Source organism: Cynocephalus volans, chromosome 11, assembly GCF_027409185.1.
Source record: "Cynocephalus volans isolate mCynVol1 chromosome 11, mCynVol1.pri, whole genome shotgun sequence".
NCBI classification, from domain to species: Eukaryota; Metazoa; Chordata; class Mammalia; order Dermoptera; family Cynocephalidae; genus Cynocephalus; species Cynocephalus volans.
Genome location: NC_084470.1, coordinates 45,267,611 through 45,282,113, shown reverse-complemented (window position 1 = coordinate 45,282,113; position 14,503 = coordinate 45,267,611). Strand labels below are relative to the sequence as shown.

The window sequence follows — 14,503 nt, the reverse complement described above, 5'->3', positions numbered from 1 at the left end:
GCTGCGCTTTCTTCTGAGAGATCAACTGGTTAGCAAATGGGAACCACTGTCATTGGTGTCCGAGGGGACACCACCAGCCCACATGCCATCACTGAGTGAGGGCTTTGCTGCTGGCAGGTGGTGTAGTGAAGTGGGTGCTGGTGGCTTGCCTGGGCAGGGCCTACAGATGTGGTACAGGTGGGAAGGATGGGCATGGATCAGAGTGGCAACCAAGCCCTACAGACTACTCCCACATTGGTCTTAACTACTGATTTGGCTTTTTTTTTTTTTTTTAACTATCTCAAAGGAGAAACTTGCTACTTCTATATGGTTTTCTTCAAAATATTTACCAGCTATGTTTTGGATAATGTTTGAGAGATAGGGGAAGCAGGGTACTAAGGTAGTATTTATGTATTGCTTACAAATGATTTCCTATTTAAACCAGCAGAGAATCTAGGAAAATATAATTATTATATTATAGTCTCAGAAAGTTATTTATAAAAATGTCAGAAACATGAATTAGTGCAATTTTGGTGTCTGCATTTTGATATCTGCGTTTTGATGACCCGTTATCCTATTCCTGGAATGAAACAGTAGTTGGTACCCAAACCTATGGGAGGTGAAGGAGGCATGGGTGGAGAGCAGCAACTGGCGTAGAGTTTGTGGAGCAGAGTTAAAAAGCCTTCCCTAGGAATTTGAGGGTTTGGGTAAAATTTATCTGTGATTTTTTTTTTTTTCTTTTTTCCCTTGCTTACCTCAGAAAATCTCACTTGCAGGTTAAGTAATTGAGAATCAGTTTTGCATTTAGGTTCTCCTTTGGGAGGATTGAGCAGGTTTTTGTTTTTGTTTTTTGCCTGTTGGCTGAAAAATAACTGTCTTTATAAAGAAACTCAATTATTAACTATTATTATAAATTAACAAAGTTTTATCATTCTGCCTGGATTTCTCTGTCTCTGTTTATACTACCTTTTTATTTTAATAATTCCTGTGTGCACCTGGCATTGTCTACGTAGAGATGTAATTCTTGCTCACTAATTTTATGGGCATGGATCTTAATTTTGAATTGCAATATAAAAATTTTTTATAAAATATATATGTAAGTAACCATTTTATTTGTGTTTTTTATGTTTGAGTTATAATTTTTTGCACCAAACAATGTACCATATCCCAGGTATCCAAGAGGAGAAAGTTCACGTACAGAATATTTAAAGCAGAATATGTTTTTGTGTGCTCTTCTACTATAGATTAATGCATAATAAGTGAAAACACTTCTGCATTTTAGTTGGAGCAGTTTAACAGTACTCATTTTCCCTACTTATTCCGTAGAGCATCATTAGGGTTGTATTCCATGACAGACGGCTGCAATATACAGAGCATCAGCAACTTGAAGGCTGGAAGTGGAATCGCCCAGGAGACAGACTTCTCGATTTAGGTACAGGTGATGATTAAAAGACCGTGGAGATGAGGGCATTTTTTAGCTATGCCTGTTAATGTGTTTGTGCCACATGTAATTAATATATGGAGAATGTTTTGATGTTGGTGGATCCTGTGTACCTTTAGAGTAGTTTTATAGTTATAAAGTGACCTAGCATTTTGGTGCTAAACTAATGAACCAAGAATTTAATGATTTTGAAACCATTTAATTGTCAATTGGCATCATTCATCATATTCTTAATAAAATGAAATACAAACCATGGTAAGAGAAACTATGATACCTGTTAGGTGGATTTTAATGTTGACAAAGTTGACCATGGAGAACATTGAAAGAATAAGTTCAACATGGACATAATTATTTCATTAAAACATAATATAGTAAGTTGAAAGTTTTTTAATCATTTAAAAAAGTGGATGAGCTTTTATGTAACTTCTTTTTAAAATATAGATATTCCAATGTCTGTGGGAATAATTGACACAAGAACAAATCCAAGCCAGTTGAATGCAGTTGAATTTCTGTGGGACCCTGCAAAACGCACATCTGCTTTCATTCAGGTTTGGAGTTTTACATTATTAGAAGCATACTAACCTAGTCATTTAGAAGGCTGTGGTGGGATTGAATTCTTGACACATGATATCATTTTCTTTAAATGCTTATTTGTAAACTGTCTTGCAATGTCTTTTTCTTTTTTGCATACACTGTTAATTTGTGTTTAATCTAAATCTGTCATATTATAGACTAACATATATGAGGACATTCTGTGATATGTAAAGCATTATTCAAATGTTATTTTTTTACCACTGGTAGTCACAATAATCAAAACTTCTATTTTCGTATGAGATATATTTCTCCTGAACAAAAGCTACCATTTAAAGGGATATGATTGAGGTTTCAAAATTCTTTCTAGGTTTATTTAAAAAATATTCTAATATTGAAATTTTCAAATCCCCACAAATAAGGAAAATAATAATAATGAATTCTCCATGTATCCATCACCTGACTTCAACAGTTATTAGTAGTTTCTCCTTTTTTTAGTTATTATTGGAATACTTTAAAGCAAATCCCAGATGTATCATTTCATCCATAAATACTCACTGTATGTCTCTAAGAGATGAATTAAAGAAAATAAATGTAATATTACTTTATGTTAAAAAAATCAACAGTAATTTTAATAGTGTGTTCAAATTTGTAAGTGGTGGAATTTAAACTACTGAGTAGGTAATATAGAAAAGGAAAACCACTTAAGTGCTGACCAGCCTAAGTAGGCTATCATTTGCAGGAACTGTAAAGAACCATTATTTTACATTTTGGTGGTCTTTCAAATATTATTTCTCATCAGTTAATAATCACTGGGGACATGGTTCATATTAGTTGAATATCTTCTTTTGCTGCTTGTCTTTGTCTAACAGGGTAAACTAGTTACGTAGTAAATGAAAGTGATCTAAGACCTGGCCTTAAATATCTCTGTGCCATCATATTACAGAGATCAGCTTTAACACCAAGTCATTAGAAGAGGGGATGTGTAATAGTCAGATCTGACCAAGGTCTTGCTACTGACTCTGTATGGCACCCGAAGGCTGTTATCTGTGTTGGTATGAGAAGAGATGGTAGAACTGGTAGAAGATGAGTATTGCACCCCCCCACCACCCCTAGAATCCTGAATGGACTTTGAAGGGTCGACCAGAGATTTAGAAAGGTACAGGTAGGACGAGTCAGGGCCTTCTGGTCCTTGGAAGTTCCCCAGGCAAAATATCACAAATTGGTGTGTGTGGGAACAACAGCAAGATGATTGACTGGCTAGAGTAGGGGTAATGTCAGTAGAGGGCAAATAACAGAAGCTCTGACTGATGAGGTGGTGATTGCTGTGGATTGAGCAGGGTTTAGGTCTGAGAGCAGCACATAGTCGGGGGAGGAGGTAGGTGACATACATAAGAAGCAATACTATCATGCCCTTGATTGGAGCAAGTCCTACATTAGAAGAGAGGTATTGTAAGGGGGAAGAGCTTATTCTCAGAAAGTCAAGAAAGACTCAGTTGGATTTATGAAAGGAAAGCTATGTATTAAAAATAATTAAGGAAATTCATGAGAGGTAATTTGACCAACATGTGGGAGTTTGTTTTAAATGATCTTGCATTTGCAGTGGTGGCAGGATGTCCAAGAGGGAACAAAGTAGAAAGGCAATCAGTGGAAGGTACCTCAAATCTGTTTCAGCTTGAATTGTTTTATAGGTACACTGCATCAGCACAGAATTTACTCCACGGAAGCACGGAGGTGAAAAGGGAGTGCCTTTTAGGATTCAGGTTGACACCTTTAAACAGAATGAAAATGGGGAATATACGGATCATCTACACTCAGCTAGTTGCCAAATCAAAGTTTTTAAGGTAAGAGATGGAAACTAGGCTTGCAAAAGTTAAGGCCCAGTTTTGCTTGTAAAGCTGTTTGTCTGAAGCCTGATGGATGAAATAATCCACTTTGTTTTTAAGCCTAAAGGTGCAGACAGGAAACAAAAAACTGACCGAGAGAAAATGGAGAAGAGAACAGCTCATGAAAAAGAAAAGTATCAGCCGTCTTATGATACAACAATCCTCACAGAGGTAATGTGGAGCAGTGTTTATTTTGGAAGAGAAGCAGAGGTTTGCATATTAGCACTGTCTCTAAGATGAATTTCATTACAAAGGGGTTGGGAAAGATTGGGTGGTAGATTGAGATGATATCTTTGTGAAATTTGTGGGGGAAATATTTTATTTAAATTTTGGGCTTTTAATAGATTAGTTTCCTGGGTGGGATCTTGAGTGAAGATGCTGAAATCCCAATCAGGTCTTAAAAACAGACCTTAAAAACTTTGAAGTTGGCAAGAGATTAAGTTGGGGCCTAGAATGTCTGACTTTTGTCACTGCTGGGGTTTTGCATTTTCTTTAACTTTGAATCCTGTTAGTCATACATTTGTTTAATTGGACTGCAGAGACATGAAACAGGGTATTAGATCTTTCTTTGTATAATGAAAAGACATTGATCCCAATCTTTGGTGTTTGTCCAGATGAGGCTTGAGCCTATAATTGAAGATGCAGTTGAACATGAGCAGAAAAAGTCCAGCAAGCGGACTTTGCCAGCAGACTACGGTGATTCTCTGGCAAAGCGAGGCAGTGTAAGGGACTTCTGCTTCTCTTTTCATTGTGCAAGAAACCTTGTGCAGTGTTAGATATAGGACCAACTTTCCACCGAAAAGTAAAGCCAAAATTGTTTTTGATGTCCATGTCTTGATTTAATTTGCTTTTGTTTAGACGTCCTGCTTTCTGTTTGTTCCTCACTGAGAAAAATTTCCTAAATCTAACACTTTAAAACAAAGCAAAAACAATGTTGACCATATTGGGTGGTTTTGAAGGGAAAAAAAGACAGAGATATGTGTTCCCTCCCTGTCTCCTTTCCTCCCTCACTCCCTCTCCTTTACACACACCTCCTTTCAAGAGCACTGAAATTAAATGAAATTATTTTTTGTGAAATATTTATCATTTTTGTGTAATTTAAAAAGGTTTTGCTTTCTCATGGGTATACATAAGAAAATTCCATGGATAGTTATAGAAATGATGGCAGCAAGCTTGACATTAACATGTGCAATATTTTAGGTAGCATTTCCCTACCTATAATATAATACTGTGTGTCTGTCTGTGCTTTTAAAAGCCTATTTGGCAGCACTTGTAGAAAAAATCTTTGACTGTGTTAGTGTTTCCTCTTTACACCTGCATTGTGACTTAATGCTTCAGGCCAAAATAGTTCCCCTTGCTACACTTAGGCCTATATTTCTCCAACATGCAGTCACGGGGCTTTTGGTTGAAGATCAGCTTTGTCAGGTTAAGTACACTAAACCTTTATTTTATGACGCAATTCTTCATCTAATAGTCCACAAAGGGGCTGAGCCCGTGGCGCACTCGGTAGTGTGCTGCGCTAGCAGCGCGGCGACGCTCCCGCCGCGGGTTCGGATCCTATATAAGAATGACCGGTGCACTCCCTGGCTGAGCGCCGGTCACAGGGAAAAAAAAAAAAAATAGTCCACAAAGGATTATCCTGTTATGCAAACTTAGATCAGCTATATACCCACAGTAAATATAAAGAATTCTTAAAAATAAGTGTCATCATATGTATTAATGGCTATCCTATTCATCATTGCAGTGTTTCCACTATTAAGGTGCCAAAAATGGATTTTTCACTTATATGTATTTCTGTGATTAACTGTAGATTTTTAAAGTCACTCACACAAGCACTCTCACAAGAACCTCATTACTAAATTAATGCATTGAGTAAAAATGTTTTAAATGCTTCTCTATGTAGTGAAACTGAAAATGTACTCATCCTAGTGCCACATGGAGTACCATGTTGTATTTTCTTTAACTGGGCTTTTTTGATTCAAATCAAAGGTTGTTGGAACAACTGTATACACCTTCCTCAAAATGCCCACTCCTCCAATTTTATGTTTTTATCCTCTTCTGATTTCCCAGCGAAGACCCACACAGATGGTTCTTAGTGAACTTCTTTGGAGGGATCCTGGTAACTCAAATCATTTTTTCTTCCTATTATAAATCCTTTTAACTAATTTATAGCCCAGAGCTAATCTGCAGATGGGCAAGTTGTTGGTAAATTCTTAATGATTCTTAACTCAAGTCTACAGTATGTAAAACGTCAGCAGTTCACTGGCCTGGGATTTCACATCTTCCTAGTGTGTTGCTTGCTACCATGGTTGCATTTGATTTAGTTAAGATGCTTCTAGGAGTGGTTAGAGCTCATCTTAGAAACCTATTTTTAAAAAGCAAGATGCAGATTAATCCCTTAAATAAGAAAGTCCACAGCATTTCATATATTTCTTCAAATGCCAACATTTCTTACAATTTTCATATAATTACATTTGGTTTTCAGTCAGAGGGGATATCCAGGACTTACTGTTAAAGTCTAAAAGGTTCTGTATGAAATGGTCCCACACTGAATAGTCACTACTCTTGGTTCCCAGGAGATGCTGCACAATAGAACCCTTAGTGTATCTGTTGGTCTTTGCCTCTGAGCTTTATTTGATTGGTTCAAATCAGGGCTGCCAGTTCCTACAGCCAAAAATGGGTCATCATTCTTTAATCTACTTGGGAAGCGACTGTGTTCACAATGCACTGATACCCTAACTATGTGATTCCAGGCCAGATATTGCTAGAACCTTTATGATTTACAGGCTGTCTTCAGGAACATAGGTACCACCATTGCTTACTTTTAACAACACTATGCTACTGCTAAATGTGTAAATGTGAAATAGGTATGTTTATGGAGTTTCAGTAAACTTGGTGTCTCTACCTTATTCTGCCATACTGACTTGAAGCTTTTGATGGCTTCATTCCTCAGACAGCTGGCTGTAATTACCAAAGCAAATTTGGCGAGACTTGATATTTTGATGTGTGTGTCATGCTGTGTTGTAATATTTTGTATCTGGGGAGGATGGCGTAGCAGGAAAATCTTCTAGGTAATGGAGGTGACAGCAAGCATCTGACACCCATAAGTGATTAGATTTGCTAGCCAGCTCACAGGGTCTTGGGTTCCTCAAACTGCATAAGCCGAGGAGTTCATACTCTGTAGGATGGAAAGAAAAACAAATGCCCGAGTTTTAAAAGAATGGGCACTGTATAAAATGTCATATATAGTGAAATTGGTATGCCATGCAATACGTTTAGCAAAGCTGTCCAGCACACATTAGATTGATAATAGTTGAAACAATAAGTCTGCAGTCATTTTCCCTGTTTTTGAAAGGATACATAATTGGGGTAGTTGTAAAGAATGTTAAGATTCTGAGATTTCTATTTTATTTTCTTTGTATCCTTGCTATGGATACTTAGATGTATCCTTATGGATACCCATGTCTGATGGGTGTCAGACATGGATTTTAAGTCCCTGTAATCATTGGTGAGACTTGGTCTCTGCCCTCAGAGTGCTTTACAGTTTCTTATCTCCTTCACACTAGTGATCTTGACACTTTACCACTCAAAAGAATTTTTAAAAAGGATATATACTCCCTTATACATTTTCAAGTTGACATCTGAAAGTTTTCATCATAAATTTAAATAGTTGCTAAGGAGGCAGTCTTCTGGCATGGTGAATATCTGTATTTATAATTTAAGATAAAATTATTACATTATGCTTTGAAGTGCATTCTGTGGGATCTAAATGCCATAGCAATTTGACACAGTATTATTTAAAAAGTTCATGATGCTCTTTAGTTAAATCCACAGTTCTACTCTATTCTTTCTTCTTCTCTCATGTTTCTATTCTACTACCCTTAAATTATATCCTAATTTGTTATACTTTTATGCCTGCAAAACTTTTAATTATCATTCTAATTCTTTACAACCTTTGAATCTTTACAACCTTAAATCTTTGAAATTTAATTTCTAAAATTTCCTGTGACCATAGGCTCTTAACTCAGTTGAGAAATGCTATGATTCTCAGTACCAATTTGTCGAAACAACAAATAATACCAATTTCGATCAATAATTATTAAAAATAAAAGAAATGGTATTGGGAATGCATCTTGAATGATGAGAAGGGATTGAACATTAGTTCTAGATTTTTTTTTGTAGATATGAGAAACTTTGTTTAGAGGATTTTTCTTTTAGTGCTGTGTCATTCAGGTCTTGGAACTCCTTTTGAGTCATCTGCCAAAAATCCCAGTAGTCTGTCTTTTTGTATGATATGGTAGATTATTTAAGTTTATGTCAGCTGTAACAGTAGGCCCTCCCGAATTATTATTTTTTATTTTATTTTATTTTATTTTTTGTCTTTTTCGTGACCGGCATTCAGCCAGTGAGTGCACCGGCCATTACCTATATAGGATCCGAACCCACGGCGGGAGCGTCGCCGCGCTGCTAGCGCAGCACGCTACCGAGTGCGCCACGGGCTCAGCCCGCTCCCGAATTATTTTAAAAGTAAAGAATTGAAAACCACCTAACTTACAGAAAAACTTTCTCAGTATCTTTCCTAATATCTTTTGCTTGGCTCTGGGAGAGTCTTGTACCCCAGGGCTGTGGTTAGATATGATGCCTTTCTTCTGTAAAACGGGAGAAGGGTGATTATGAAAAGGGACCCTTGAAACTGAAGGCATCCTCAGGCTGATTAGTTTTAGAAAGAATATCTGTGGAGTGAAATGGATTACCTTCATTCCTCAGGGTTGAAGACTACCATGGCCTGCTTAGCATGCTTTTGTCTTTGGCTTCTTCAGCTCTCCTAGTTGTAATAATAGTCAGTGTGTCTCTGTACCTTTATCTCTCGTCAGAATTTTGCCTAGGGCTGAAAAATATTTAAGTTCATCATATATATCCCTTCCAGGAAATATAAATAAACATTTAGATAGATAGAGGCAGTACCATATACAGTTGATGTATTTTGTTACTTGGCATGTCTAGCCTTACTTTGAGTACAGTTAATCTTAAGAGATATCAAAGAAGCAGATGGGTACTGGCAAGGCTGCTCCTTGGGGAAGGGGGCCAAAGGAGAACTAGGTAGGACAGAGCCACTGTCCAGGTCACCATGTGGTATCAGATGTTGCTTATGAATCCTCTCTTGTCTCCTATTTGTAAACTTTGATAGGTGCCTGTTGGGGAACTGATAGAGGATACTGGTAAAGAGGGAGGTGGACGTCCTTGAAAGTAAATTATACTTAAGTGTATATTTAATGCCTTTATAAATTTTTGCTGCTGTCATCACTTCAGGTCTTCTGTAAGATTAATCAGTGTCTAGCTGCACACAGCAGGTAAAATTTTTCTTTGCCACACGGAAGTAAATTTGACATGTGTCTGTGAGGTTGCTTGATGAGCATCAAGTGTCTTGTGTTTTGTAATCCTGCATTTGGCCAGACTAGACAGTGAATTACAAAAATATTTCTTCCACATATTTTAAAAACGTATCATTAATTTATTTCTGTTTCTATCCTTAGTGTTCTCCGTGGCCTGATACCCCCACAGCCTATGTGAATAACAGCCCTTCCCCAGCGCCCACTTTCACCTCCCCACAGCAGAGCACTTGCAGTGTCCCAGACAGGTATCTGACATGTATAACTGTGTGCTTGCGGCTGACTGATCTCATGCTCCTTCATTTCCCTTCCTCTTCCTTTATAGCAACCTCTTTTTTGTATATCTGAAGTGTATAGTAGTAATGGGAAATAGCTTGTACCTCAATGTTGGAGGACAGTCATTGTCTTTTTTTTGCCTAACAGCCTCTTTTCTCCTAGCCCTCCATGCTTCACACATTCACAACTGTGGTAATTGTAGACGAGGGGGCATTTTCAAGATATAGTCAAGATACAGTCTTTGTGAGACTAAAGGCAACATTAATGGGTTATAGGTAAAGAGAGAAGGACTGAGTGAGTTGTTAAGGTGAAACTAAGACTTGCATATGTTAAGATTATTTTCTGCCCTGTTTCTTTTCCCACCCTGAAGATGCAGGGGTGCCATGCAGGAACCTTGCATTCCTGGGGGCTTCGCTGAAGAACTAATGCAGAGTAGTTCAGAACAGCAGATTCCTTGTTGAGGAGGAAAATTATGAAAGCTAAGACCACAAAGGAAGAGTTTCTCTTTTTTAATGCTCTGGTCATGCTGACAAGGTCTGATGAGATGCAAAAATATGCTTTTCCCCTGAGGAGATGGATAAACTGATGAGGCAGCTTGTTTTCATGTAGGTTATTATGCTTTTAAGAGTAGAAAAATACTCTTGGATTGAGAAACATAGGGGAGAGACTAGAGGACCAGCATGTTACTGTGTAGGAGGGCTCTTCTAGTTTCCTAGTCAGTCCTCTCTGAGTCATCTTAGAAAATGATTATGACTTGACAGATGAGCTGTGAATTCATGTCCTCACTAGTTGACTGGATATTTCCTGAGAGCCCACTGTGTTCCCAGAACTGTTTTAGGTGCTGTGATATATGTGACCAAACAGACAAACCTTGTCTGAAAAAGCTTAAGTTTTAGTGGGTGAAGAAGGATGTAAACTAGCCACATCTTAAACCTAAGTAACTGAGGTGTAGGTGCTAAGAAAGGAGTCAGTGGGGGAGCCAGGAAGATGGCCACATTCCCTATGGAGTTGTTTTTCATTTTACCTGAGAAACGCTGGGGAAGTAATACTAGTTAGTTTCTTTTGTTCTCTTGAATTTTACTCTTTAATCGTGGATATATGTATTAAAGGAGTACCATTTTATATTTGCTTAGGATCATTTTTTTTGTCAGCTGGCTGGCATGGGGACCATGACCTTTTTTTTACTTGACGCTAACCAAATGAGCTAACTGGCCAGCACTGCTTAGGATCATTATACCATTTCTTGTAACTCATTGTTTTCTTAAGGTAGATTTTTTTCCAGTTATATTCAGGTATTTATCTTACTTGACTTCTCATCTTTTTTTCCTAACTAAAATGAATGAGTAGCCCTGATTTTCTTGACAACCCTGGAGATTGGCAGAACCCTTTTGTTTTACATAACTTGAATTTCTTACTAGAACAGATGGAGAAGACAGTCTTCTGTGTCTTAATCTCGTCATATTCACACCTTAACCTATCGTTCCTGCATTCTTGTTGTAAACCTATATAGCTCTCTCCCACAGTATTGCCTTATTTTACATTTGTCTAGTTTAATAGCCTTTAATGTCTTGATTAAAAAAAAAAAAAAAAAAGGGGCCGGCCCGTGGCTCACTCGGGAGAATGCGGTGCTGATAACACCAAGGCCCCGGGTTCGGATCCCATATACGGATGGCCAGTTCGCTCACTGGCTGAGCGTGGTGCTGCCAACACCAAGTCAAGGGTTAAGATCCCCTTACCGGTCATCTTTAAAAAATAAATAAATAAAAAATAAATAAATAAATAAATAAATAAAAAATCCTAAAAACCATCTTTTCCTCCCTTTTCCTTTTTCCCCAGCAATTCTTCTTCCCCAAATCATCACGGAGATGGTGTTTCACAGGCCTCTGGTGAAGTAAGTATCTTCACTAAAATGATCAGATGCTTTCAGTGTCCTACATTTTTAAGTTTCTGACAAGGGCTTGAGTCATTATTTGGGTTGCTGAGTGGTCAGACTCATGCTCTTCTTGGGTATTTTTTACTTCAAACTTTGAGGCTTTCTGTGTTTTGTTTAAATGTTCTTTATAACATGCCAGTGACTTGGGGTATTATTATAAGTTTGACTAATTTATCTATTTATGTTCATTTTCTTTGTTAATAGCAACTTCAGCCTTCAGCTACAATCCAGGAAACACAGCAATGGCTGATCAAAAACAGATTCTCTTCCTACACAAGACTGTTTTCTAACTTTTCAGGTATGTGTGTCTGTATAAGTGCGCATACACGAAAGAGTTTTGTTTACTTATTTCTATGCTTTTATTAACCTTAATTTTTTTTTAAATTTTGAAATAATGATAGGTATTTATGAAGTTGCAAAAAAAAAAAAAAAAAATGTGCAGGCAAGTCTTCTATACCCAGTTCCCCCTAGTAGTAATATCTTGTATACCTATTATACACCATAAAACCAGGGAATTGACATTGGTACTATGGTACAATCTATAGTTTCACCAGAGTATGTGCATTCATTTGTGTGTATGTGTATATATCTCTATGCAATTTTAATTTCATTTTAACTTTATTTTGAAATAATTTTTACTTTACAGTAAGTTGCAAAGATATAGTACAGAGATGTTCCAGTGTACCCTTCACTTGATTTTTCACATAATTATAGTGCAGTATCAAAACCAAGAACTTGACATTGGTACAATGTGTATACATAGTTCTATGTCATTTTACCATGTCTAGATTTGTGTACCACCACCACAGTTAAGATACAGAATTATGCCATCCATGAGGATCTCCCCCTGCCACCCCTTAATAGTTAGACCCACACCCTTCCCACCCACCATCCCTAATCCCTAACAACCACTTCTGTTTATATGATTTTTATCTTTTTGAGAATGTTATATAAACGGAATCATGTAGTATATATAGCTTTTTAAGACTGGCTTTTTTTCACTGACCATCATGACCTCAAGATCCATATAAGTTGTTGTGTGTATCAATAGTTTAATCCTTTTTATTGCTGAGTATTTTTATTTATGGTATGATTGTACTCAGGTATGGTTTTTATATACTTAACTATAAATTTTTTTCTTGTATAGTATGCTAATGGAGTGTTTAGATGGAATTTAAAAAGGTGTCAAGCAGTGCTTCTCCTGGTGGTGCTATAGGAAACCTGTTTAGAGGGAGAGTGATAGATATGCCAGGGGCAGTAGGGGCAGCATTTCCCAAACATATTGGCCTTGGGACCCTTTTCGCACAGAACACTTTCTAACATGTCTTGGCCAAACATATCCTGAGAAATGCTGGGTCACAGTAGAGTAGCAGTTAGCTTTCCTTTGCTTGCAGTGGTATGGGGCCATTAAAATGCAGCTTGATCCCTTTAAGAAGACAAAACATATGTATGCACACATCCAACCTGAAGGAAAGCTTGATTTCACAAATAACATGGTTTCCTATTGTGCCATTTATTGTATGGTTTATGCGATGAGTAGTCAGTCATTCCCCATGTAGCTGTCTCTTTAAAATTAAAATACCAGATGGAAGCCATTTGCTAGTTGGGGAGCACATTTTTGTATGATTAAGTAAAGCCTTTTATGTGTGAAAAACTAGAAATTGTAAAATTTCAGTGTGGGAGGGTGTCTTGAACGCTTGTAGATGAAAAGCATAGCATGTAGAAAAAGCTCTGTTGGTTGGAACTGAGGGAGGCCCCAGGTCACTCCTGTTACGTTAAACAGATACATTTCTCTGTCTGAAGAGTGTTAAGCTCTTTTCACTATGAGCTGATATCACATGGCTTGGCCTCCTGCCTTTTCTTTACCCTGTGGGCTTCCTCCAGGAGGGTGGGCAGGGAGTTGGTCATTGTAATCATTTGGCGTATCATCTGAGTCATAGCGACAATAGGACAGTGAGGAGGAAAATGAGGCTTCTTGCTCTGAGTCTCCTGGGCAGTCACATCTCAGGAAGGGTTATACATGCAGGTGTCTGTTCAGTTCTCTGTATGAGTTAAGGACTTTCACACACGTCTTTGGTCATAACCGTGAGCTCTGTTTCAGAGATGCATGTGGAGGCCCTAGTGGAGAGATGAGACAGAGCCTGTCTCTCAGCTTACCTGACTACAGAGAATGAGTCTATCAGTGCTCATGTCTCATGGGAAATGTGCTTCCCTGGTCTTTATTTCTTTTACAAACGAGACATTTATTAGGCTTCAACATTCAAGCCCTCACAACAGAAAGATAACCCCACTGTCTTGTTACATATATAACGGGATGTTTATCATATAGAAGTCATGCCTTCATCCCAGAGGGCATATTAATTCCCCCAATAAACTGTATCTTGACTGTCAGTAAAAGAGTAAAACAGGAGATTATGGACACATTCAGATGTAAAGAATAGAGAGAAGAAAATGATGAACTCCCATGTACCATCCCCAGCTTCAAAAATGGCCAGCCTTTGGTCAGTCTTGCTCTTCACTACTTTTCCTACCTTTCTCTTGTATTTTAAAGCAAATCCTAGATACCACGTTATTTATACTTACCAAGTATTTATAGGGGGAAATCTTAAGATATGGTTTGTAATTCTGTGCCATGTTTTCTTATTAAAACTGGCTGCTGTGACAGAATCATGTTATAGAATGCTTGACTTTACATTGCATGTTGCAGTATAAAAAGGCCTAATCCTAGCTCTTCTGCCAGCTCATTGCATGATTTGGGGAAAATCTCCAAAACTCTGGACTTGATTTTCCTTTGTGAAATAAAAGATTGACTGGTCTGGGTGATCTCAAGGTTTATTTATCTAGGGTCAGAATCATGTTTTTCTGTGCAGCCACAACCCAGCCACTAAATAAGATAGGCAGTGAAATCCTGTACTAGGAACAGATAGTCCTATAGGCCCTGCTCATTGATTTGATTTACTAGCTTCTGGGCATCTAAGCTCCTTCTTGATACAGGACATGGAAAAGTCAGCATTTTCTTTGACTCTGAGGGACAGGTATGTCTATGTATGTGTCTCCTCATGTTGTT

At 37.7% G+C, this 14,503-nt stretch overlaps 1 protein-coding gene across 2 annotated transcripts in view; it reads left to right on the top strand.

The window, feature by feature from the left end:
* UBP1 (upstream binding protein 1) overlaps window positions 1–14,503 on the top strand; it is a 51,815-nt gene that overhangs the window by 28,829 nt on the left and 8,483 nt on the right. Inside the window, exons 4-11 of one of the 2 annotated variants that reach the window (XM_063114327.1) lie at window positions 1,306–1,411; window positions 1,862–1,968; window positions 3,643–3,795; window positions 3,898–4,008; window positions 4,452–4,559; window positions 9,372–9,475; window positions 11,340–11,394; window positions 11,641–11,734. In XM_063114327.1, the coding sequence (XP_062970397.1) occupies window positions 1,306–1,411; window positions 1,862–1,968; window positions 3,643–3,795; window positions 3,898–4,008; window positions 4,452–4,559; window positions 9,372–9,475; window positions 11,340–11,394; window positions 11,641–11,734 (838 nt within the window). The remainder of the gene's footprint in view (window positions 1–1,305; window positions 1,412–1,861; window positions 1,969–3,642; window positions 3,796–3,897; window positions 4,009–4,451; window positions 4,560–9,371; window positions 9,476–11,339; window positions 11,395–11,640; window positions 11,735–14,503) is intronic. The other variant, XM_063114328.1, reaches the window with a different exon arrangement.